Raw genomic sequence first — 26,577 nt, forward strand, 5'->3', positions numbered from 1 at the left:
CCACTTCCATTATTCATGGGGAGTTCAGAGCAGCGTGACGCAGATATCGCCGTGTTGTCCACTGCATTCATTTGACGATACGAACAAAGCAGCTGAACAAAAAGGGGGAGAAAGTATTGACAGCAAAATAAGATGACAAATCATAATTGTGGATTTACCTCATGGGCCGGTAAATTCCTTTAAAAAAAGGTGAAATTCTGGAATACGACTCAAGTTCGCATGTGGGAACCAGCTGCACGCGTGGTACAAGCATGTGTGGGCCACGTGTACGGACGGCTTCAGCCATTAACATTTATGGAAGCCTTTCATCTAACAGAGTTCTAAATGCAGAGGGCAGAAGCGGGGGGTTGCACACCATGACGGACGCATGTCCTGTCCAGGGAGTGTCCTGTTCAGCCTACGCACCCTTTATCTGGGATAGGCTCCAGATCACTGTGACCCATCATTGGGATACATAGTTATTGTGAGTGAGGGAGTGAGTGAGGAGGGTTACCTGCCTAGTTCCTCTGACTGTGACTCGCCAGCAACACCCGTTTTGCCTACCTCCGCGCATTAACGATACGGAAAGAGCTGGACTTTGATCACCGGTCAAAACGGGGCGCTGTGCAGCTATGAGTCTAGTCTAGTAATATGCTACCTTTGCCTGAGGTTATCATCTCAAACACATTCCAAACTGACAGATGTAACACTATCGCTGAAAGATGAGTATGTTGTCGTCTGAGAATCTGACCTCAGGGCAAGTGACAGCTGGAGGTATGTAATCATGCTAAAGATGGGCCAAACCAATAGGGTGCGCGTCCTGAAATCTAATGTTAGTCACACATGAAAGAGAAATGGGAAACTGCCGACCAAATCACACACAGGTCCACAATCCCTTATCTGAAATTCTAAAATCAAAGCTCTGAAAAGCGTTTTGAACCAAAACTGCAAAAACAAACCCTGTCGACGTCGTCGTCGTCATCGGGGTTTGTTTTTAAGAGTATCGCCAACATGTTCAAACAACCAGATGTATTGAATATTTATTGCATGTCTGCGTAGAGGTATTCCACTTGGTCGGAACTTCTAAGTTTGAAGTTTTACTGTACGTTCTCCGTCAAAATAAGAAGTACTAGTGTATTTAGATTTATCCCACTGTTTCATTGAAAAGGTTAACTACATAGTAAATAAACTTTAATACTATTCGTATGAAATGCTCAGAGTTCTGAAACGCAAGGTCGAGCAATCAGAGCTTATCGTCAGTTTGAATAAGCTTAGTTCCAAAAACTAAACTTATTCGAGCTATAAGAAATTGGCTGTGGTTCAACAAATCAACTCGTGTTATAATGTCGTATATTAGAGCGTAAATGGCGATCAACTAAATCGAACATTTACGATACAGCCTGGTCCAATTGTCTAAAAAATAGTGTATATCTATAGAAAAGCACATTTTAATGCCAAATCCAAATACTACACAAATGGATAAAAATTAGAACAACCCTCATTTCTTCTTTAATACCACTTTTTTTCTATTTAACTGGTAAATGCATAGATTTAAAAAAAAGTATTTCTGCTTCCATTACTAATGATGAATTTGTTGTTTTTGAATAATAAAATTAGAGAATATCTGGGTATACATCTTCCCCTCTACTTCGCTCCAGGCCAGTTAGCAGATCTGGCGATGATGTTATTGAGCTAAATGCTGTCCACACCGTAATAACTGTAGAGGAAATTACTGTGCTAATTCGCACCAAGGTGCTACCTCTCCTTTAGACCCAATCTCACAAAATTACTTAACGCTGCAGTTTCTCTTCTCGCACAACCTATTGTGAATATCATTAATACCTCATTCCTTAACGGCTGTTCTGAACACTTTTAAAGCCGCTGTTATTAGACCCCTACTAAATAAATCGGATCTGGATTATAATAATCCAAGTAATTATAGATCCATCTCCAATCTACCGTTTTTATCCAAAATTTATTAAAGATCGTGGCTTCCCAAATTGTAAAATATGTTAATCATCATAATATATTTGAAAAATTTGGTTTCCACACCGGTTAAGCACTGAAACGGCAACCACACGTGTTGTTAATGATATTCTCATCTCCTTTGATGCTGGTCATACCTCTTATGTTACTGGACTTGAGTGCTGCATTTGATACTGTAGACCATAATATCCTACAGAGTAGACTTGAAAACCTAGTTGGACTAAGGGGTACTGCTCTGAAGCGGTTCAATTTGCATTTAGCTAAACGTGAAGAATTCGTATTGAAATCTGATGACTGCACCCCTTAGTTCTCCACCTACCAGTTACTGTCAGAAATGCCCCGTTCATCTCAGTCTTTAAATCCAGACTAAAGACTTACATGTTCACTCAGGCATATCACCACAAAATTACATTGCTGTGTTTCTGTTTTGCCCCTTGTGTATTAAACCGTCCAATTTCTTTAAGTTATAAATTACTAACAGTTTCTTTCATGTTGAGCATTGTTTCCCTACAATAAGACCTGAGGAGGCCAGCCATTACAGAAGCGCTCCTTGTTGACTGAAGATGACGACCAACCGCCATGACGGATGAGACGCACCTTGCTAAACTAGGACATCAAGTCAACATACATCAACAATTCTATTATTAGATGTAAACTGACTTAAAAGTCTCGTTTAATCTAGAATGCCTAGGAGGGGTGGGCAGCCACTGGCACTTAGACCTCTAGGTTTTTTCCTCCCTTGACTTTCAGTTGGGGGTTTTTGCTCCTTTCCTTCATGGCCAGTATAATTATAGCTTTAATAAATGCACTGATAATGTATTACGCCAGTCTGCAATCAAGTATTTTCTTTGCCTGATGTATTTGTTTCTTTGTCTTATGCCTCTGTTCAGCGCTCTGTCACTGCGTGAGAAGAGCACTCTATAAAAATAAGTTGAATTGAATTTGGTACCGAGGCTTGCAGATAAGGGATTGCGGACTTGTGTAAACCTGCTCTTTATTTCCCCCATTGTGCTGTAGCTTTATTACATTATTCTCATGCTTATTCCTTAATACAGGAACTTAACGTCTTGTTCAAATTAGATTTTAAACCCGCAACCTTCAGGTAACAAATGCTGTTGCTCAATCCTGACCCCACAACCCACTTGCTCTCCAGCACGCGATGCTCCTGCTCCAGAGACCGCTGAGCGCTCTTCAGGGCGGTGTGGCGGCTCATAAGTTGCTCAAACTCGGCTGCCTGTCGCTCGTGGACGGCCAGCAGGCGCTCGTGGTCGTGTAGCGCCGCCTCTCGGCCTGCCTGCGCCTCGTCCCGCTGCCGCAGCAAGGCCTCCGCCTCTGCCTCCAGCGTCTGCGCCTGACCCTGCAGCGTGGCATTCTGCGCAAGAAGAGCAGCGCTCTGAGAGCTCAACGTGGAGGTCTCAACCTGCAAAAAGGGCAAAAGGGGAAGCGTTCCTAGTTGGTCACGTGTCAGGCATCAGACAGCGGTCACAAGACACATATTGCATGCATTCTTCATATGGAGGGTCCTCAAACCTGGTCCTGGCAGGCTAATGCTTAAGACTCATTCTACCTCGCGATTTACACGCCTGATTGTGCAAACCATTTTTTCCTAATTAAAAATCTGGATTAAATAAATCTGGAAAACCTTGCATATGCTGTCATCCCAGGGCCATGTCTGAGACCCCAGCTTTCTGCAGAAGTGCTGCCACAAACACCAAAAACTCAAACAAAGTCAATTCACCAGATTCTACACACTAAAATCCGGAGATGGTCAAGATGAAATGCAGCAGATGTAGAGCGCAAGAGATGGCGAACACGGGGGAAGTTCGGAACAAAGCTGGACGGCCGGCGGAGCCGGGGCTCTCACCTGCAGCTTTGCCGTCTGCGTGTGCAGAGCCGTGTTGTGCTCCTGCAAAGCAGCTGTCTGCCGCTGCAGTGCCAGGACCTGCGAGTTCAGCTGCGTGTTCTGTGCATCCAACTGCCTCAGCTGCTCTTTCTGCAGCTGTTTTTCTGTTTGCAGAGCAGCGTTCTGCGGGGGGGGGGCCAGTCGGCACAGAGAGGAGAGAGAGATTAGAGAAAAATGACACAGCTGCTCATTGAACTGCCACCGTCAAACCCAAGGAAAGACTTGTCCTACTCCATATCGCTGCACTTCACCTGAACTGCTGAGGAGGCATACACCTGTGGCTAAAAAAAAAAAAAAAAAAAAAAAAAAAAAGGCTACAAATGTAACACCAGATTTACCGGTAAATTAGTGGCTATGTGACCATTTTTCATCACCATCCATAGCAAGGCTTCTTTAGTTTTAATAATTTAAAAAAAAAAAAAAAAAGCTGAACTATTTCACCCTGCTCTCATCTGTATGAAAGGAGTGACAACACTAGTTATCTTTCCACGACAGTTATATTAAGAACTAGGTAAAACATATTTACATTCTGTTTTTATTACAGAATCCCTTCCCATTAAAAGGTAATTTGATAAGGGATTTTTTTTTTTTTTTTTTAAAGGATATTAGTGTTTCCTGATACTATTCCCCTTTTTGCTCCAGTTACTACAATTTTGTAAAAAATAATAAAAAAAAAAAATGTTCGGAAGAAGTGCTTTGCACAGATAAGGTTATTTTAGTCCAACTCTTCGTAGCTACCACGTGATGTGCTGCAGCTACATTTCTTTTCTCTGAGCAATGTTAAGAAGCTGTCAGTTTGCGCAATACAACACCTCCTACATCGTAATTCATGTCAAGAATATTCGAGTTATGAATTTTCAAAGACAGAAACTGGAAAATGTTTGCATTTAATTTTATTCACTGCTCCATTTCCCAAAATTTTTCCGCCACAGAGCGAAAATCAACCGTCTTTCTGCTTACCGCCTTTAGTTGGCAGCGAAACGCAATGAGACTCGAATGGCGTTGGAGGTGGAGTGTGTCAGTGAAATGAAACATGAAATAAAGGGGAAGGTGTCTGTACCTTCAGAAATTCATAACTTGATTCTCAACAATGACCACTAGAACCCTGCACTATCCCTGGTGCCAACCCCCTTCCCCTGCAAAACGTACGTTCTTCTCAATGTCGATAAGCCGGTCCTTCAGCTTCAGAAGCTCTGCTGTGGCTTCTCTCTCCTCTGTCTCCCACTTCTCCTGGAAGAGCCTGGGGCTTTTGGGACTTGCAGTGTCCTCCAGCACAATGCTGCGTGAGTGCGCCTCCTCCTCCTCCTGCCTCTGTTTTAGAGCCTCCAAGTTCTTCTTTACCTTGAGAGGAGCAGGAAAGGTAGGTCCCAAAGAGGGGCAAAAGGAGGGCAAAGCTCTGGCATTCATATGAGCATAGCAAACACTGATATGGATACAGTGCCATGAAAAGTATTTGCCCCCTCCCCTGATTTTTTTTTTCTCCCCTCTTTTCATATTTGTCACAGTTAAGGTTCCCCGCGACCCCATATGGGACAAGCGGTTCAGAAAGTGTGTGTGTGTGTGTGTGTGTGTGTGTGTCACAGTTAAATGATTGAGATCATCAAACAAATTTTAATATTACACAAAGATGACCCAAGTAAATACAGAATGTAGTTTTTAAATGATTTCATTTATTAAGGGAAAAAAGCTGTCTAAACCTACCTGGCCCCATGTGAAAAAGTCATTGCCGCCCCCCCGTTAAATTATGAATGAACTGTGATTAACCACATTTTTTGGAAAGCTGAGTTAAATTTCACTTGCCACACCCAGGCCTGATTACTGCCAGACCTGTTGAATCAAGAAATCACAAACAGAACCTGTCTGTTCTCAAAAAGCAACACATCATGCCGCGATCTAAAGAAATTCAAGAACAGATGAAAAACAAAGTAATTGACATGTATCAGTCTGGAAAGGATTACAAAGCCATTTCTAAGGCTTTGGGACTCCAGCAAACCACGGTGAGAGCCATTATCCACAAATGGAGAAAACTTGGAACAGTAAGTGGTGAACCGTCCCAGGAGTGGCCAGCCTACCAAAATTACTCCAAGAGCGCAACAACTACTCATCCAGGAGCTCATAAAAAGAACCCAGAACACCACCTAAAGAACTGCAGGCCTCACTTGCCTCAGTTAAGGTCAGTGTTCATGATTCAACAATAAGAAAGAGACTGGGCAAAAATGGCACCCATGGGAGAGTTCCAAGGCGAAAGCCACTGCTGACCAAAAAGAACACAAAGGCTCGTCTCACATTTGCCAAAAAACATCTTGATTATCCCCAAGACTTTTGGGCAAATATTCTGTGGACTGCTGAGACAAAAGTTTAACTTTTTCGAAGGTGTGCGTCCTTTTACATCTGGTGTAAAACTAACACAGCATTTCATAAAAAGAACATTATACCAACAGTCAAACATGGTGGTGGTAGTGTGATGATCTGGGGCTGCTTTGCAGCTTCAGGACCTGGACAACTTGCCATAATTGATGGAACCATGAATTCTGCGCTCTACCAGAAAATCCTGAAGGAGAATGTCTGGCCATCAGTTTGTGACCTCAAGCTCAAGCGCACTTGGGTAATGCAGCAGGACAATGATCCGAAACACACCAGCAAGTCCACCTCTGAATGGCTCAAAAAAAAAAAAAAAAAAAAAAAACAAAATTAAAGTTTTGGAGTGGCCTAGTCAATGTTTGGACTTAAATCCGATTGAGATGCTGTGGCATGACCTTAAACAGGCCGTTCATGCTCGAAAACCCTCCAATGTGGCTGAATTGAAACAATTCTGCAAACAAGAGTGGGCCAAAATTCCTCCACAGCGATGTGAAAGACTCATTGCCAGTTATCGCAAACGCTTGATTGCAGTTGTTGCCGCCAAGGGTGGCACAACCAGTTATTAGGTTTAGGGGGGCAATTACTTTTTCACATGGGGCCAGGTAGGTTTGGACAGCTTTTTTCCCTTAATAAATGAAATCACCATTTAAAAACTGCATTTTGTATTTACTCGGGTTATCTTTGTGTAATATTAAAATTTGTTTGATGATCTCAATCATTTAACTGTGACAAATATGAAAAAAATCAGGGGAGGGGGCAAATACTTTTTCACGGCACTGTATCTATTTTTTCTCAGCTGAACCAGTTATACTAAATGTCATCACACTAATACAATGTTATGTCACACACTTCTGTGTGACCTCTTACAGCAGTGAGCTCTGTGCGCAGCTGCAGGTTCAAGCTGCTTGATTCCTCAAGGCGAGACTCTAAGCTCTGAATCTTCTCTTCACGGATCTCTAAGGTCTTCTTCAGCGTTGACTCAATCTTAGTCTCCAGAATCTTGTACTTACTGCAGAATTCCAGAAAAGAAACAAAAATAAGAAACACAAAAATGTGTAAAGTCAGATGCTGGAAATAAGAAGGTACTCTTACTAATGCAAGTGCTGAAGACCTGCAGAATCCCTGAAAACAGGTCACGTCCTAATAGGGTAAAACCAGCATGTTATCTGCACATTTTCAACACTCTCTCATACATACTGGGGAGTAACTTGTGTTTTCCTAGAAAGAAAAATTGCACAGTCAAATGAACAATTTTGTGGGTGGCACAAATTTTCACTAACACCATCTAAAGACATTTAATAAGTAAATAAATAAATTGAGATACACCCATCCAAAGAACACTTTTCTGATTACAAGTAAAACCATGTACAAATTAGGGAACCAAGCACAGCAAAGGATGACAAATTTTCCTCACAAACACCTATTAAGCACTCAGCTTCATAATCATAAATACTACAAATGGCAGAGCCAAACTCATTCAGTAGTAATAAATGCATTTTTTTTTTTTTTTTTTTTAAACATTTCATATGGTAGTGAGGTTCAGCCATTTTTAAGAGTCAGCAATTTTCTTTAACCCCAAGTGGGAATGTTCCAGCAAAAATTGTAGAGAACAGATTAATACACTGCATGTAATCAACCTCTATGAAGGAAAGAAGGATCCACTACATTCTGCAGAGTCTTAAATCTACTTCTAAAGTTTGTCTAATTAATAACAGGTAACCACACGAAGGCAGGACTGAACTTATACCTATACAAGAGACAGTTTAAGTGTTTGTGTGTGCGTGGCTAAGAACTAATCTTATGTTTTATTTATTTAGCTTAATTTCTACTAATAATTATTAGTAGAAATAGATTATTACTAGTAATAGAAATAGATTATTAGTAGTAATAATTAATTTCTACTAATTTCTACTAATTAAAATTAATAAATGATTGATTTACACACCTGATTCTACCTGGTGTAACCAATACAACCTGGGCTTCACTTATTTTTACACCTGTCTTACTTTGTGTTTCTACTACACACAATTTCCTCGAAAGCAATATACAGAATTGGTCTTTACACACCTATTATGTCACACTAGAAATACTGCTTCTCATTAAATAACTATTTCATGGTACAACAAAGGGACACAGGCTTTCAAGCACCACTGAATGTGGGACTTTTTGGGAGTATATGCTTCTTGGGTCAAGGTCACTCATTCTGATCTCAACACTGACTGATCTACGCTCCTTAATTCCAAATTCCCCATCGAAGAAAGAACTCAAATCTGCTTGGCAGGTTTGACAGCAGCCAAGAAGCTTCTTGCTCAGGGCTGGGATACCAAAAATTTAGCATTAAGACACTGGTTGCATTCACTATTGGACATCCTCTTCAACTCTCCTTAGCAAGGATGAACAATGCTACCTTGTGGACTTTACAAATATGGACAGATAGTATAACAAGTGTGAAGGACTTCATAACCGAAGTGAACATGTATATACTGTATGTATATGCATAACTTTTTTCCCCCCTCTTAAAGGTTGCATTTTATTTTATGAGTCCCAGATGGGTTTGGATGGGGGTTGTCTGAAAGATACAATTTTATGGTCTGTTTATTGTTCACTGAATTGCTTATAAATAAAAAATAAACAATGACAAGAAAATTACCAAGTAGTAGATTCAAGAGAGAAAAACCGTACTGAAGATCACAGGGCTAAACAGAAGAGAAATATTCCTCTTCTGTAAGAATTTATTTTTGTTAAAATGATTTGGTTTCATACATTGTATTTTTTTATTATGCATTATGAAAATGAACGGCTCTGCAGTATTGAGTCAATGAACACCGAAATATGAAATGAGATGACATTTTGGCCTCGATCTCATGACGGTTTTCTTACTCGTCCTCACAGTTGTGCTCCTCCTGCAGCAGCCTTTCCCTGTTCAGGCCGATCTTCTCCAGCTCCTGGCTCAGCTTCTCCATCTCGTTCCACTGCTGCTGCACCTTCAGCTTCTCATTCACTAGGTCCTGAAAGCAGAACAGTGGCACTGACTTGCACCAGTTCAGGCAGCCTCCACCTGTACACACTTATCAGCTTATCTTTAAGTTATAAATTAATTTCTTCTTGTTGAGCATTATTTCCCTATAATAAGGCCTGAGGGAGCTGGCTGGCCGTCACACAAGCACCCCACGCTGACTTTATGACCAACCACCATGATGGACGAGACGGACCTTGGTGAACTGGGAAATCAAGTCAACATACATTGACAATTCTATCATAAGATGTAAACTGACTTAGAAGTCCTATTTAATCTAAAATGCCTAGGAGGGGTGGGCAGTCACTGGCAATTGGACCCCCAGAGGTTTTTTCTCCAGTAACTTTCATTTGGGAGTTTTTTGTTCCTTTCCTCCACAGCCAGCAGGTACACTTATAACTTGGATAAATGCACAGATAATGTATTACACCACTCTGTACTCAACGGTCTTCTTTGTTGTATTTGTTTCCTTCCCTTTTGCCTTTGTCCAAGCGCTCTGTGTCACTGCGTGAGAAGAGCACCGAATAAAAATAGATTGATCTGAATCAACCTGAATCCACCACGACCCATTCTTCTCCAAGCTTTGTTTTATAACTCAACTTCAACTAAGACTGAGCTCTTTACCTACACCTTCCAATGGCCTTTACCTGCTCCTCGTCAGACCACCCCAACATCCTGCCCACCCTCCAGATCTTTAAACCAACCATTACCTCTCGAAGAGTGGCCAAAGTGCGCTTGTCGATAGTGGCCAGTTTTTGCAGCTCCTTGTTCTCCCTCTCGAGCTCCTTAACCTTCCCAGAGGCTTCCTTCAGACAGCTCAGCTCCTTCTCCCGCATGCGGGCTTCCTTTTCCAGGCACGCCAGCCGCAGCGAGCTCTCATCAAGAGCAGTTTCCTTCACCTCCAGCTGCTGTCGTAGCCTCTTAACCTCCCGCTCCATTTGCTTCTTCTCCTTTTCCAACTGTCCCAGCTCTTGCTCCAGCGTCTGCTTTTGTTCCTCCAGGGCCTCCGAGCGCCTCGCAGCCACCCGCCGCTCCTCCAGCTCCCTCTGCAGCTGCTGGCTCTCTGCCTCAGCATCATGCAGCTCCTGCTCCAGCGCCTGCGCCCTTGCAGCGCTCTCCTCCAGCGACTGCCGCAGCTGCCGATTCTCCTCGTTTAGGCCCTGGTAGCTTAGCTCCAGGCGCTCAGCCTTTTTTGCCAGGGCTCGCAGCGAGTCCACGGTGAGGGAAAGTTCTTCCCTCTCACGCTCAAGCTCACTGTTCTCCTGCTGCAGCTGCGACACCTTGGCGGCCGCCAGCTTGAGGGATTCGGTTGTGCGCTGCAGCTCCAGGTTCTCCTCACCCTGCCGTCGGTGCTCCTCCTCCAGCACCTTTAGGCGTAGCGCAGAGTTCTGAGCTGAATCTGCCAGCTTCTTCAGACGGCAGTTGTCCTGCTCCAGCCCTGCATTCTCACGCTCCAGAGCCTCCACTCTAATGTGAGCCTCCTGCAAGCCAGCCGCCTGCTTCTGAAGGTCCTCATGGCTGCGCTCCAGGTGGGCCACCTTCTGCTCTAGATCCTTGGCCTGTTCACACTGCTTACGCAGCTGCTCCAACTCTCTTATAGTCTGCCTCTTCTCTGCCTCGAGGCATGCCAGCCTGGAACCTGTGTCAGAGATGGTCTGGTGCAAGGAGCGATTTTCCCGTTCCACCTCGCGTACTCGGGCTTCGCTGTCGGCCTGCGCCCGCTGTCGCAGTGCAGTCACGGTCTGACTCAGCTGCTCCTTCTCCACCTCCAGCTCTGAGATCTGAGGGGCAGAGATCAGCACACATGTTCAAGCAGCACTTCAAGGGTGGGAGGCAGTACGTATGTTCAGGGACTAGACTTCGGCTAAGAAAAAGTAAAGGTTCACATCCCAGGTGAGGAACTTCCACTAAACAGTGTATTCAACGTATCTGAAAACCTGGACATTCAAGATACTCACTCTGTGTATCCAGACCACTCTGACTCATTTTGTGCACTTTCCCAATTGCTCTTCACACACACACACACACACACACACACACACACACACACACACACACACACACACACACACACACACACGACAGGATGCCAGTCTGCTGCAAGGCACCCCAAGGTGGACTCAAACCCCAGACCCACCAGAGAGCAGGACCCGGTCAAACTCGCTGTGCCACCACACCCCCCAATTGCTCTTCTTTGATTATTCATACAATTCCAAGTGTGTTTAACCCCTTATTTTGTCATATTTCTGACATATTTTCTGTATCTGTGCTCTTCACCTTTAAGTCACTATAGAGAGAATAGTCCTCTAACTGCATAAATCTAAACTGTAAAGGGATACCCATTCAGGGTGAAGGAGCAGGTTGCTCAGGATCCACATGACATACAGTAAAGATTTCCAGATGAGCGTGTACCTGTCTACACTTCTCAGTCTGCACGGCCTCCAGGAGCCGCTCCAACTTCAACTTGTCTTTCAGCAGCTCCTCTCCCAGATTGCCCATATCTTGTGTCGTCTGTCTCTCCTGTTCCAGAAGCGTCTGCAGTCGCTCCAGCTGAACACAAACACAGCTCTGCTGTTCAGACAAGCACAGCGGCAACGACCCCAAGCTGAAGGGAGTCTTCAGTACACTGGATCCTCATGTTGTGAACATTCAAGTCAAGAGTTCAAGATAACAAATGTCTTTCTCGTTTACTTCCTTTTAATACATTTTTTTTTGCATCTATTCTCTAAAATGTCGGTTTGTTAAGGAGACAACAGAACCTGTGTATCTGTGCGACCAGATTCATCCAACGGACTTCTGAAGTGTTTACAGCTTCTGTCTAGTATTGGTCAATGTTAGTGATCTATACTTATCCTCATGTTGAGCCTTCCTGTACAATGTGGGGAAAAGAAAAAGGAGGGGGGGACAATATGAGAGCCTGTGAAAATACACTGTATACTTACAGTATAACTATCCATGTACTACAGTGGGCTTACAAATAAAGTATCATGGCATTTATTTTTCTTTGCTGGGTTTGCACTTATTCTACTTCCATAAATATGCTTTGCGAGATCCTGACATGATCCCATGTTCATGTCAAATGAGATGTGTAAAATATTTTACTTGGGATTTTTAGTTAGGTGACAGTGTCCCCATAACAAATGTTTGATTCCCTCACAAGAGGAATTCACCTAAAGGGGTGATTTCCCAGAACAAATTCATCCTGTTAAGCGAGGTATAGGTGTATAATAAAATGATAAATACTGTACTGTACATGTTTATGGCATGAACAGGTCGACAACTGACAGATGGAAACATCTTTCAGTCAATTTATATTTGCTTAAATTTAACTCAAAGTTAATAAAAATGCTGTCGTACAAAATATTTATTACAGCTATATCCGAGACTTTTACAGAACCTAACTTGTAAATTAAGGGAAGCATTAAGCTGTTGATTATACAGATAAAGAAAATGGAATGTGGTCAGAAAATAACGAACACAGGACTTGCTTAGGTGAGAAAATGGTCAGTAAGGGATGTAACAGGAATTTGTGAAGGTGAAAGTTTTTTTTTTTTTTTTTAAAGTAATTATAAAATAGTTTTAATTTGAATTTTACTTTAAGGTAATTAAATAAAACCCTGACTTTTAAAATTTGTGACTTTACTTGAGGTTTTTAAAGAACCTGAGCAGCGAATCACTAGAACCGTATTTTCCAAATAAATCAAAGGATAGGTATTAAAATTTTATTCATTTTGACTTTGCGGTAAAAGTGACTTTGCATTTATGAACATTTTACGAGGAGACTCCCCGTTCGAACTGCCTTCCTTACTCGTGACTGTAATAGGTGCCTTCTCCCTCCATAAAAAAAAAAAAAAAAAAAAAAAAACCTACTCAGATGATATGGGTACAAAACTTTTTTTTTTTTTTTTTTAAAAAAATAAAAAAAAAAAAGCACTGATACAGGAGTTGAGTACAAAAACTGGAAATTCAATGAACTCTACAGAGCAGTGTGAGTTAAGGATAGCCTTGTTCTTCCATCTTGGGATGGTCCCATTTCAGTACCTTCTTACTGAGGCCCTGGTTCTCCTTCTCCAGCTCCAGGGCCCGCAGCTGACTCTCTTGCGTGTTCAGCGATGCTTGCCGCAGCTCTTGGATGGTGCTCTGCAGACTTTGATTCTCCTTCTCCAGTTTCAACAGCTGGCTGGATGTGGACTCATTCAGTTCCAAGACGAAAGACTTGCATGCTACCAGAAGACACACGCACACTTGACTGAAACCGCTTTCCCCAAGCGGGCTCGCGGCAAGCCGGAGCCTCACCCGGCAACGCAGGGCACAAGGCTTGGGGGGGAGGGGACACACCCAGGACGGGACGCCAGTCCGTCGCAAGGCACCCCAAGCGGGACTTGAACCCCAGACCCACCGGAGAGCAGGCACGGGCCAAACCCGCTGCACCACCGCACCCACCGCTACCAGAAGAAAGTAACTTTAATGATGTGGGAAGTGTGAAATTGCATCTCAATTGTTCTGAATTAAACAAAAAGAATGCCTCACATCATATGTGCTGCAGGCGTATTTAATACTTCTTTGTTGAGGTTCTGGAAGTCAGCTTATGAAATAGTTAAGTACTTAAGTATTTGTTTTCATGAAGGGGGATCTTTGTGCAGACAGCATACACCTTAAGCATGAACAGAACTACAACTTCTTATAAATCTTAAATAAGAATGTACAACAGGCTAACGGTGCTAAGAAAAGCATGTGCTAAATAAATGTAAATGTTCACGATCCCACTTTCTCATATTTTGTCACCCACTGGAAAATATTATCTTTTAATCAAGTCAGATAAATTATGTGGATTAATCTACCTAAACAGAAGATACGGTTTATTTTTCCTACCCCAAACCGGCTATTTCCAAAACCAAGATATGAACATTTCCGCCACTTTCCCCACACAGCGTAACAAATAAGCAGTGGGCAATGTAGCTGATGTGTATTTGCACATGTGCATGGGTTTTCGGCACACCTCCATTGACATCATTGTTCTTGGCCAACTGCTCCAGCTCCCAGCCTAGGTGGGCTGATTCATTCATGCTCTGTTTCTGGGAGATCTCCAGCAACATGTTCTCCTCCAGCAGCTCCTCCAAACGCTTCTTGTCTGTGTCTCGCTCCTGAGCCGAGATGGGGGTTATTGGCATTGTGGAGAACAGGAAAAAACGGGCAGCTCCCAAGGATACGCGCAGAGGATGTGTGCAGAGAGACAACAGTGTAGATACAAGGACAACTGAAAGGGTCGCAGACGCAAAGGAGACACAAGAAAAAAATTTAAGTGGCTACGTTAGGGCTACACTAGTGCATTGGCACACATCTCCCTCACCATCTCCACATCGTGCAGTTTGGAGCGCAGCTGCAGGTTCTCTTTCTCCAACTCATGTAACTTGTCACAGCGTCTCCGTGCACCTGCCAGCTGTTCTTCCAACAGGGCCTTGGTCTCCAACAAGGTCAGGTTGTCCTCCCGCAGCTCCTGCATAGACAGAAACAGGCACCCAGAGACACAGGTCAGATATCAGACATATACATCACTTAGGTACCATGGTGTTTCTATGGTCATGTGAACTAGAAACCATCAGACTGCATGGGAACAACCCTAGCCACTGCAGTCTCTAGTACCCCATTTGTTAATTGAAAAAGACCTTTATTTATAGCATTTTCCATACAACAAAAAGGTAATTCCAGTTTTAAAAAAAAAAAAAAAAGTTTGATGTTTTCAGATGCTGGCAAAGGCTCTAAAACAATCACTGGAAAAGGTTAAAAACCAAACACCTTCCCCCAATCTCAATCACGTCACATTCAGTTCCTTCTACGTAATCACTGCAAAATTCGTAGAATTCAGGTGTGAACAACCAAAACTGGTCAAGAGATATGAGGTCTGTGGCTTCTTTAAAGCATTAGAATGTTAGCAGAGAGCTGCGTTTGCCACGAATTTCAAGCTTCGCAGTGATCAGATCGAGATTTACTCTTTCCCTCCTCTGAGACATAAGCTTCAGGGTCCACTGCACTACGTGAATGTACCTCTACACGTGTCCTGTAGAAATGAACATCATGCAGCTTCTCCCTGCAGCGCGACAGCTCCGTCTCCAGCCGGTCCACGCGGGCCGCCCGTTCCCGCAGGGCATCCAGCTCATCCCGGTATACCCGTGCTGATCGTGCTTCAGCCAGAAGTTGTGTGTTCTATGTAGGCAGTAGATGGGGAAAGAGGAAGTAAAATCAAATCTGAAACATGGAAAGCATCAAAAATTAGGCCTTTATTGAGAACATCAGAAGTAAGAAGCTTGAGCCTACATTTTTGGTGCCAAACAGCCTATACATATTACAGAGGGCACTGTATGGGGGTGAAAAAAAGCATATAGGCTCAATCAAAGGATAACAGACCCTTTAAACCTCTAACCATGTAGATGTTTCCTCAGCAGGTGTTTATGCATCTGTGAGTGTGTATGTTTCTCAGCGGACTGACCTCCTGCTTCAGTTTCTGCATCTCCACCTCCAGCCTCTCCAACTCGCTCCTTGTGTCAACTAGCTGCTCTGTCTTCTCCTCGCTGTAACGGAAGCAGCCCCATGCTCAGGAAAACAGGGCAGCGCAACATCTCTCTCCTGCACCACCTTCCCCTTCCATACCCTCAAAGCTTAACGAAAGTGACTCCTCAGTTGCAGCACGAGTGCACTTTTGTGGGCCGCCTCCCTGCTACCGGTTCGACATGCAAGGAGCACGCAGCTGTGCATCTCGCACCACTGGTATATGTCAGACTGAGAAACATCTGCATCACTCAGCTGATTTCTCAAGATAAGTTTATTTTCTGGTAGGGAGAGACAAACTGCTTTAAAAAAAAAAAAAAAAAAAAAAAAAAAAAAAAAGTGTAATTGTGTGCAATTACCTCAAATCCATGCTCATTTTGCACTGTGACAGCAAAGCTATGAAGATCAGCCACATTCTTTGTAATCCACTTCCCCTTTGAGATAACATCTCCTGACTAGAAATTACCCAGAAATTAAACCTCATACAATCTCACCTGCGTAAAAGGCACACGACAAGTGTGAGCGGTCATTACAGAAACCTAGTCCGGGGCGCTTAATAAAACAAAAAGATAATAATAAAAGAGCACTGTACCCCGGTGGTTTTTGTCACACGTCACACTCCAGCCCCAAACCTAAAGTCCACAACCCCCAAATGAGTCACTCACAGCTCTTGGCGTGCACGCCGCAGTTTAGCCTTGCTGTCAGCTAACTCCACTGCCAGGTGCTGCCGGTCCTCTCTGCAAAGCAAGGTGATGGGTCCCTCCTGGGGTGAATGGTCCGGTTCACGGGCAGGCGGAGGGTTAGGCGGCTGTTGTGACAACAGGTAGTCCCGTTCTTGGGTCAGCTCCACAATCACCTGGGTAAGAAGGTGAAGCCAAAATCAGCAAGACGGAGTGAAACATTTGAAGCTGTCGGTACAGCTCACATGTAGATAACAGGAAACACTTAAGGTGTCCACGTTGCACATTTCAGCACTGTTTATGGGAACTTTGAATTTAATATCAGCGCTAGGGTGTGTGTCTGAGCGAAATGTCATGGTACCTCTGCACAATCATCCCGCTCATCAATTAGTCTGCGCAAGTGGAAGGCCATGGTTCGGGACAGTGGGTCTAGCTCCTCAGATGGCAGGTCAGACACTTCTAGCCATTGTAGGTCCAGAACATTCTCCTGGTTGTGTGTGACCTGGGAAGGATATGTAAAAGGGAATATTTTATTAAATCAAGGAAAAGAAGCCAGGCTTATTAATCCATCATCATCATCATGTCCTTCTCCTCCTCCACTTGTGTCTAAATACATACAGCAGCAAACTAATGCCTACCACCATGTGGTACAAATGCCTTCAGACAAAGTCCGAAGAAATCCACAGAAATAGCACAACCCCGGTTCACACGTACCTCCTGTATATATGCGACTATCGCCGCTTGTGTCTCAATGTCCAGGGATTTGATCTTCTCAATGAACTCTTCTTTCCGTTCACACTATGAATTGCGCATGTTAAGAGACAGCGAGAAGAGCTTGCCATCATTCAAAATTCTTTACATATTTGCATCTGAAATTAAGGAGCAAGTTCATTGTGGAATACAAATGAAAAGCAACAGTAGCCTGTATGCACAATGAAATCTAAATTGAAAAAATTACCCCAGTATACAAATAGTCACAGAAGTTACTTACGACCACTAAGATTTTTCAGAATTAGTGAGAATGCCATTTCACCTGGCTGTGGTGAATCTGAAGTCAGTTACTAGTAAGAAGGTATTAAGGAGAAACTATTACACATCTCCCATGTTTCCACAACAGCGCAATTACCTGAAGACTAAAGGAAGGAGTCATGCACCCACAAATTCTGTCGATTCTTACATATACTGCATTAGAACTGGAAAAACCTGCATAAAACCTAAATAGACTAACACTTGAAAAACTAGGAAGGAATCAAATAATTCCACAGCAGCGTTGACTCCCGCTGGTATTAAAATTCTACATTCCTCTACCCGGGAATCATCATCCACTGGAATATTCGTGGAGAAGCTCACTTACCTGCACAGCACAGCCCAATATCAAGAGGAGCAGCTTCTTCATCTCCTCCATCGCCTTTTCTACAAGACATAACCAACTCTGTTATATAACCAAACACAAAAAGACATTTCCAAAAGACACTTCAGAACACAAAAAGGCATGTTTAACTGTTAAACTGAAAGGTCAGTTGCCCAGGGGTCCTTCATCTTCTTCCTTACTACCGCTATGGTCCTCCACTATCGGCTACAGTGAGTTTGCCCAGATGGGGAACGAAACCCCAGACCCCCAGGGCCACAGTAAACTCATCCAAAGGAAGGCTATTATGGTGTGAGCTAGCCAGGCGTTAACAACGCCAAGGGGCAGGGTGACTGCCTCATTCACTGAAGCCTTGTGCTGAGCCAATTCCACCCCCGCAGGCTTTCAAAACCTAGTTAGTGCTCCCTAACCCAGACACAGAGCCTGCATTACCCTTATTCGCACAACAATGGAGGACACACAAGCGTAAAGTGCCATCGCTGAGCTGACGTATCACAGAGGAAGTCCGACTTTCTCCGTAAAAGTTCCGTCCCCTGCTGAATGCTACGGAAATGCTCTTCCACACGCTACATCGCTTAGGATGCATTTATATCAAGAGCTCAAATCTGTTCAAACACAAAGACCCTCCCCTCCCCCACCCACTATCGGGCCCCTATTGTCAGCCCCCCCATTGTGAACACTTCGGTTCTCCCTTCAAGTCTCAAATCATCCAGAAAACTGACAGCAGGGAAACAGGCAGCCCCAACCGTACCACCGCATTTCCATCCCAGACAGGCAGAATGCAAAACAATGTAGAAAGGACCGATAAAGGTCAACTGAAATCAAGGTTTGGCATCCGTTCATCACAGTTATGATACAAGTTTTTCCTCAATTAATGCTCACCTCTATAGATGAAGAGAGATCATTTAGCTTTTCGGTCTTAAATAGAATTGTTTACTCTCCAGCTAGAGCTAAGACATAAAAACCAGGGTGTAGGGCCTTGCCTTCATGGTAGCAGTCAAAACCCTGAGAGCTGCACATTGTAGCTCACTTCCGCCCTGTCCCATTTCCTCCCTTTACTGAGTACAACTGTGTGTGCGCGCGCGCATCGACACCCCTTCCTCCTCAAACACCCCTATCAACTCCTCTCTCAAGTTAGCTAATGGAAAGTCATCATTTGAATGCGTCTGCTCAGCAAGGTTTAGAGCTAAGTGTTGGTTTTAGTGCTCACATAAGTCAATGGTGCAGATCAACACTCTTATTTTGGCTTTAAAACTTTTTCATCTTTTTTTTGAAAAGAAAAAAGACAAGAACACGGCCCCTCTGTTGAACCTGAAGCCATTTCACAGCAGGGTTTTCAAGACCTTTCAGAAATCCAAATTTGCCTGAGGAGAGGAGGGCTCCTTACCTGACAGTGGATCCTTGGCGATGGTCAACACATTAGGCAAGTTCATGACAATGAGCTGTTGCAGACATTCCTAGGATGGAAGCGAGGGGGCAATGGTTACATCCTGTCATTAATGACAGAGCAACTCCATAACCATGGATAACGAGTTTTTAATCTACAACGGTAAACAAAAACCTCTAAAGGGTCTTCATAAGGGAGAATGCAGATCCTACAAATGCAGACAGCTGGCCTTATCATGGGAGACAAAATTCATCTCTCCGCTAGAGCCTCTGTCTCATCAGACTCTTTCCAAAACAAAAAAGCTAGAATATGATCAAACAACGCTGGCAAATTTCTTGCACATTACAAGGAAAAACACATCCGGTGAACATCTTCCTCCAATCTTACGTATGACACATTCAACTGTATAATTTGTATAACTCAGCTGTGGTTAAAATGGAAATCTAATATCTGGCTTCTTTAAATGTGACATTTCCTTCATGGTGCAAACTCAAGAAGCATGTTTAAATGAGGTTAGCTTTGGCCTGGGTTTAGGCAATGTGCCCACCAGACAGCTTGGACTCAGCCCAAAATCACTTCAACCATGAAGTGATTGGGTCATTCCTAAAATGCCTGCATTCACAGCACATAGCTGGGTAAAAGCCTAACCTCAGTCTTTCAGCTCAAATTGAGAAGAATCAGTTGTTAAAGCTGTCTATGATTCATTACAAAGAACATTCCAAAAAAACTGAAAATTTTAAAGGCAAATTTTTGATTGCAGATCAATAAAAATTAACAAGTCGAAGCATACAATGATTTCTCCATAGCAGAACAATTGATGCTCCTTGATATCTGGCTGCCACGTTGTTACATGATCTATGTTCACTCCCTAATGAGGGACATGTTAAATGCTCAGACCCCATAGCTGGAACTGCTGCACCTCTACTGACAGTTTAATGCTGGTTTCTCTGGGATGCAGGGATTGGGAATTAAGCCCGATAATCCACCCCAAGGCTGGCATCTGTGTACCAGTGGAGGAATCCTCTGAGATCAGACTCGCTTGGCAGCTGTGCAATAAAGCAGAATAAAAAGCCAACCCTCCTCCTTTTCACAAAGCAACACCATCAATCCCATATTCCTCAGCAAAGAGAACTAATTCTATTTGGGCAACCCTGCTGGGTGGAGCGGGAAACGGAGGCAGATGGTAGAGGCCTATGACTGAATGCTGTTGCTGGGCTTGAACATGCAGATGTTACTTCCGTCATTGCCGTCTCCTCACCCTGACCTGCATCTCTTCTCCCCAAGCAACCTCCGACTCGAGAAACACAAGGTGACCTTTATTCAGTGCAATGATGAGCAAAGTGCTTCGGTTCCCGGCTGTACAATCGAGGCACCTCTGTGCTCTAAACACAACAAAGGCATCCATCTCCAATTCCACAGATCCTTTCAGCCATTTAGAAAGGAGAAGAGTCAACATTACACTGCGGCAGTGAAAACGAATTGACAGTAGAGAACAAAGGCATTTCATTATATAAGAGCAATTCACTTCATTCACTGACAACACTCATATTAAGATGGTCAGAAACAGACCGCTAGAGTACGTTTAAGGTCCTCCACTTCAAAAAGCAAGCAAGTAGACGTAAGTAGGGTTAGTCTTGCAGTACCGCCCAAAAGATAATGCGGCCAAGTGCCTCCAGCTCAGCAGCCACATTTTGCAAATCAGCATTTTTTCAGTTCTCCGAGTGCTTTCTGGTGAGGATGCAGAAAAATGTGATAAACTTGCATATTTCCTGTCTTTCTCTCATAAAACAAGTAATGCCGTTTTTACTTTTCCTCTCATACTTGGGGCACCGTATACCAGAACAGACCGGTTCAAGCTATTCTCTGATAAAAGTTCTTGAGGACATTATGAATATTAGCAACACTGGCAGAGTAGGAGAAACCCTCTGAAGTGAAGAAACGGTAAGCCAAATTATTGAGGGAAATGACGCACGCCCTCATTTGTCCCACTTTGTCTCTGCTCATTCAAACAAAAGCGTTGCTAAGGTGAACAGAGCCCTTGGAGATGAGGTAATGAAAGCTGCCAACAGTCACAGCTCTAAGCATCTTTTGCACAGAATCACTCACACACACACACACACACACACACAACTCCATTTAAAAATAACAACTACGGGGAAACTTATCACTGCCTACTCAGCAGTTAAGAGATTAACCTCTCACCATCTCAAACATGAATCTTTGATATCATCATCATCATCATCTAAACATTCTGGAATATTTGCCTTTGGGTATTTCCTCAACCCGGGACACGTAAAAGAACAAAAATGCAGGAAATCCTGGTCTAATTTTTTCAACTCGGTACACGACGTTTCCATTATTAGACAATGATGAAACCAAAACTTGTTAGAAATTAAGCATTCAAAACATCTCAGCAGCTTCATGCTAGAACAGCAAAACTGAAAATGCTTCAATGGAGAAGGAAAAAAAGCAGGCAATTTACCACAGCATGTAAAAGAAGGGTTACTTCAGATTGAGCAAAGCAGGGCACGTAACTACAGTTTACTTCCAGTTATTCAGATTTATCATTGCTTGATCCAGTTGAGACTCATTTTTGCTGAAGCATGCTTTTGTTAAATTAGGCAGCTGATAGCGTAGTGGTAGGGCTACTGCCTTTGGATCCAAAGGTTGCGGGTATGATTCCCACCTCTGGTTGTGGTACCCTTGAGCAAGGTACTTACCCTAAACTGCGCCAGTTAAATTACCCAGCGGTATAAAGGAGTAAATAATTATAACCTTAACACTAAGTTGTTTTGGAGGAAAAACATCAGCTAAATGTAGTGGCCATAAGAACCACATGGGGTTGATGTATTGATTTCACCCTTATCACAGACAGGGTTCAATGAAGGACACGTATGTTAAATGTATGTAGAAACCTGCAGTGTAAAGGCAAAATGGTCATTGAGAGAGAGAGGGGGGGGGGGGGGGGGGGGAAGGGTTTAGCTGAATTCTCATTTGAGATCAAGGGAAGGGGGGTGGGAGTGAGCTGCTGTGGGCTTTTCTCCACATTGCAGTGGATCAATAGGACAGTAAAAACAGCAGGACCTTCTGCACCAGCCACCTCTGACCCCCTCCCTGTCCCCTCCCAAGCCGCAGCCCGTCTCAGCAGGGGATGCGCCCCACCCCCTCTCGGTGCTCCACCACGGAAAAGGCTCCAGTTTCCAGCACGGCACAATGAAGCTGCTTTCCGCAAAACCCTCCGAACCGGTTGACTGACTGACACGCCATTGTACGCAAAAACGTTTCTACAGTTCGTCTTTCATTCCACACAAACAACACATACCTTCCCACTTTTTCCTGCGAATTTTATTTCAGCTAAATAAGTTTAATAGGGCAACGTTCGCTAATGAAATGCAGTAACACTGCTTTGGGTTGCACCCTTCTGGGTTAATCGAGCGTTTCTGTAACTCAACAACTGGAGTAGAGTTCCTGGGTCCTCCTAGCCAAGCCATAGCACATGGGTCTCAAACTTCTCTCTTCCAGTAGGTTTCGCATAAGCGTTACCTGAAAATCACCACATCCGTACTTTAAGGAGCAATATCACGAACCCATTGAGACAGTCAAGGGTCAGCTGGAGAAAGCAGATTAGATCGTGTATGATATGTCATTGCACGATCTTGTGAGAGCTTGCACGGAATCCGAAGAACAGTCTTAGGGTTTTATTTAACCACCGACAAGAAAAAGGTGTCATGTAACCATATTCTGATCCTATGAAAACACACTGTGCCGAGATGCTCGGTTAATCCTTGCTAATCTTAAACTTTAGCGAGGTCATTTAAAGCATCAACGCCAAGGAGAAAGTGACAGTTGCTGAAACTAACTGCAAACCATCAGGTGCTGCTTGCACTACATTTACATTTATTCATTTAGCTGATGCTTTTCTCCAAAGCAACTTACAATGTTAAGGTTACAATTACTTACCCAGCTAGGTAATTTTTTACTGGAGCAATTCAGGGTAAGTACCTTGCATTACAGCTAGAGGTGAGGCTTGAACCTGTGACCTTCGGATCCAAGGGAGTCGCTCTAACCACTACGCTACCAGCTGTCCCCACAGAAGCACATTAAATATTCAGCAGGAGGCTGGGAAGCACTGAGGCAGAACCAGGTACGGAGATCAATAACTACTGTGATTCTGCTGTAGAAACGCCTGTAAGAATCCTGCACTGACAGAAACCGGTCATCAATGCAGTCATCGCTGCATCTGCACGCAAATTTCTGGTTTGTATGTTCATGGCTCTAAGACACCTGTAGTGAAGTGGTAACTAAACGAGGAGCACGTGGTAGCATCTGTCTCGGTTTTGGCTTTTCAGGGAATGCCGAATGAATGAATGAATGAATCCCAAAGGGAAGTTCTGTTTGGCTGCAGCAGCAAACAATACACAACATAGGTACACACACACACTTTCTGAACCGCTTGTCCCATTCGGGGTCGCGGGGAGCCAGAGCCTAACCTGGCAACACAGAGTGTAAGGCTGGAGGGGGAGGCGACACACCCAGGACGGGACGCCAGTCCGTCGCAAGGCACCCCAAGCGGGACTCGAACCCCAGACCCACCGGAGAGCAGGACCCGGTCCAACCCACTGCACCCCCTAGTCATACATACAGTAGACTGAATATAAATAAGTAAAACAGCTGTTTGCATGCTGTGATTCAGGTCTATGAACATACAGTATGTTGCTTTATAAGGGATGCAACGTCATCGAGCAGACGATCTGCAACCACGGCCAGGTGAAGACAGCGAGCAGAGAAACAAGGAGGCTGTGAGACATGCAGGAGTGCTCCAGGTGCGTCCACCTCGATGGTTCGAGACAACTGAGGAAGGAGCAGGGAAATCAGCAGGGACGTCAGCGCAACCGATGAGGACGAGCTGCTCCAACCCCGCCAAACAAACTGTTAGCTTTACAAAGGCCTGAAAGCCCAGTTGCGTGTCTCCACATTTCACATCCTGTCAGCGGGGCCTGCCTGTTGCTCAGACCCGAGAAATACCAGCGAAAAGAGCCAGACAGACACAATAAGGTCTTTAAAAGCACTTTTCTACCACCGCATCACAGCCAAAAATTAAGCTAAAATGAGCAAAGTTCCATTAATGTCAAAAAAGTTCTTGTCTGAAGACTAATGAAGGTTTAGATACCTATTTCTACTAGTATTTTTTCCCTGATGTCTTTATAGTTTGCTTTTGAGGAGTTATAATATGAACTTTATGCAGAGTGACATATCCTTGCTTAAAATAAAAGTCAGTGAGCTGATGCTGTTGTAAGGTGAGTCATATCAGTTCTCTGCAGCACTTCCCCCAACGTGGGTAAACCCCTGTTCGACGGCACAAGAGAAAGGCTCTTGTGACAGTGGTAGTGTAATAAACCATTTGGTGCTCCATTTGTGCTCACAAAAAAGTGTGAGAGCGAATAAATCTAACTTTCAAATTGGGCCCCTTTGGCTTGGATCTGAATTCCACATTCTATCACGCAACAATCACGGCCTCTCCCCTACTTACAACCTATGCAACTTATGACCATCCGTACATACAACTGGGGGGGGGGGGAGTATACATTCTTAAAAAATAAAGTAAAAATATATGTAAATATAAAAATTACACTTGGTTGTACGCCCGCCAGTGCCAACAGCTACGTGTTTACCATAGTGACCGTCAGACGATATCCCGGCATTGTGTACGTCACAGCATCTCTCTCAGTTGCCATTCGGCAAGTGCATGTTATTCAAGTAAATCTAACAAATTTTCATCCTGGCTTAAACCATTATTGTATTAAACCCCAAGGAATAAGAATAAACCAAATGCAATGCCACCTTTACGCTTTTATATTTCCACAAAATACTTTAAAATAATGAAATACAAACTAAAGAATGGTATTTTAAGAAGAATTTTAGAATTTTTTCACGGCGTTACAGCAAGCAGCGCTGCTGTCTCACGGAGCCTGGATGGTGCGAGACGACATGGGTTCGATCCCCACTCTGTGTGGAGTTTGCATGTTCTCCCCGTGTCTGCCTGGGTTTCCACTGGGTGCTCTGGTTTCCTCCCACAGTCCAAAGACATGATGTTCAGGTTCCCCAAAGTGTGTGAGTGACAGACAGTGTGTTTCACTGATGTATGGATGAGTGACCCAGTATAAGTCACCTTGGTGAGTAAGGTATGTGGGCTGATACTATGTAGTATCCATTGTAAGTCGCTTTGGAGAAAAGCGTCTGCTAAGTGAATAAAAGTAAACGTAAAATGCAATGTTGGGGAACGGCTGTAGTTTTGCCATTTATTCTAACAAGGGGGATTTTTTTTTTTTTTTTTTTTTAACATTAATAATGCTTCATTGCACATCGTTGCAGTAATATGAATCCCACGCCTTTGAGACAGATGCAATGACCCTCATCGTATACACACCAGTGTAAATGTACTCATTTTCTACCTTAGTGAGAAGGAGCTGTTAGTGTCAGTTACTGCTCCAAAGTGTTTCCTGGCTTTCTTCATGGAAACTAGCCTGGGCTACACAGTATGAAAACAATTTGGGGGGGGGGAAAGTCCATGCTCAGAGATAAACGGGCGAGAAACATTTCCTTTCCAAAAACAAATCGAGAAACACAATAAATCTGATTTCTCACTGCATATTCCAAAAACTACAGGATATCAACTTTGTGTGTTTTCTTTTTACCTCAAATTCAACAGGATATGCTAAGGTCCTTCAGTGTCAGTTTCACCGGTGATCTCTCAGCAAAATTAAAACGCACCATACCATTAAAAACACATGTTTTAAAAGTGTAGCTCACATTCTAAGTACAGTATTCAGCTAGCAACACACCATTATCACCACGGATCTGTGTGTTAGGGAGCAACCGGGGTATTCTACAGTGAACCCGTGCAGTCAGAAGCCCAAAGACATGTGACATCATGCCGCTTCCTGTTTGTCAGCAACGGTTGAGTAGAAAATGTTGTGGTATGAATCATAATTCATATTTACGGTATGATGTCCAAATGGATTCAAAGCGTTTCAGTATAATACATTACACACACACACAGTCTGAAACTGCTTGGCCGATACGGGGGTCACGGAGAGCCGGAGCCTAACCCGGCAACACAGGGACAAAGTCTGGAGGGGGATGGGACACACCCAGGACGGGACACCAGTCTGTCACAAGGCACCCCAAGTGGGACTCGAACCCCAGACCCACCGGAAACCAGGACCCGGTCCAAACTACTGTGCCACTGCATATAATACATTAACATTTATTCAATTAGCTGATGCTTTTCTCCAAAGCAACTTATAATGTTAAGCTACTTACAACTATTTACCCATGCAGCAATTTAGA

The 26,577-nt window shown here is 43.7% G+C and overlaps 1 protein-coding gene across 1 annotated transcript in view; it reads right to left on the minus strand.

Moving 5' to 3' along the window:
- LOC108924079 (protein Daple-like) overlaps positions 1-26,577 on the minus strand; it is a 51,671-nt gene that overhangs the window by 13,052 nt on the left and 12,042 nt on the right. The window contains exons 4-20 of the mRNA XM_018735210.2: positions 19,228-19,297; positions 17,826-17,884; positions 17,186-17,269; positions 16,833-16,973; positions 16,457-16,647; positions 15,733-15,814; positions 15,291-15,449; positions 14,596-14,742; positions 14,245-14,389; positions 13,287-13,468; positions 11,658-11,795; positions 9,956-11,026; positions 9,110-9,237; positions 7,097-7,238; positions 5,018-5,209; positions 3,830-3,991; positions 3,108-3,385 (exon numbers count right to left, since the gene is read on the minus strand). Coding sequence (XP_018590726.1) covers positions 3,108-3,385; positions 3,830-3,991; positions 5,018-5,209; positions 7,097-7,238; positions 9,110-9,237; positions 9,956-11,026; positions 11,658-11,795; positions 13,287-13,468; positions 14,245-14,389; positions 14,596-14,742; positions 15,291-15,449; positions 15,733-15,814; positions 16,457-16,647; positions 16,833-16,973; positions 17,186-17,269; positions 17,826-17,884; positions 19,228-19,297 — 3,371 coding nt within the window. The remainder of the gene's footprint in view (positions 1-3,107; positions 3,386-3,829; positions 3,992-5,017; positions 5,210-7,096; positions 7,239-9,109; positions 9,238-9,955; positions 11,027-11,657; positions 11,796-13,286; positions 13,469-14,244; positions 14,390-14,595; positions 14,743-15,290; positions 15,450-15,732; positions 15,815-16,456; positions 16,648-16,832; positions 16,974-17,185; positions 17,270-17,825; positions 17,885-19,227; positions 19,298-26,577) is intronic.

This window comes from Scleropages formosus, chromosome 1, assembly GCF_900964775.1.
Source record: "Scleropages formosus chromosome 1, fSclFor1.1, whole genome shotgun sequence".
NCBI lineage: Eukaryota > Metazoa > Chordata > Actinopteri > Osteoglossiformes > Osteoglossidae > Scleropages > Scleropages formosus.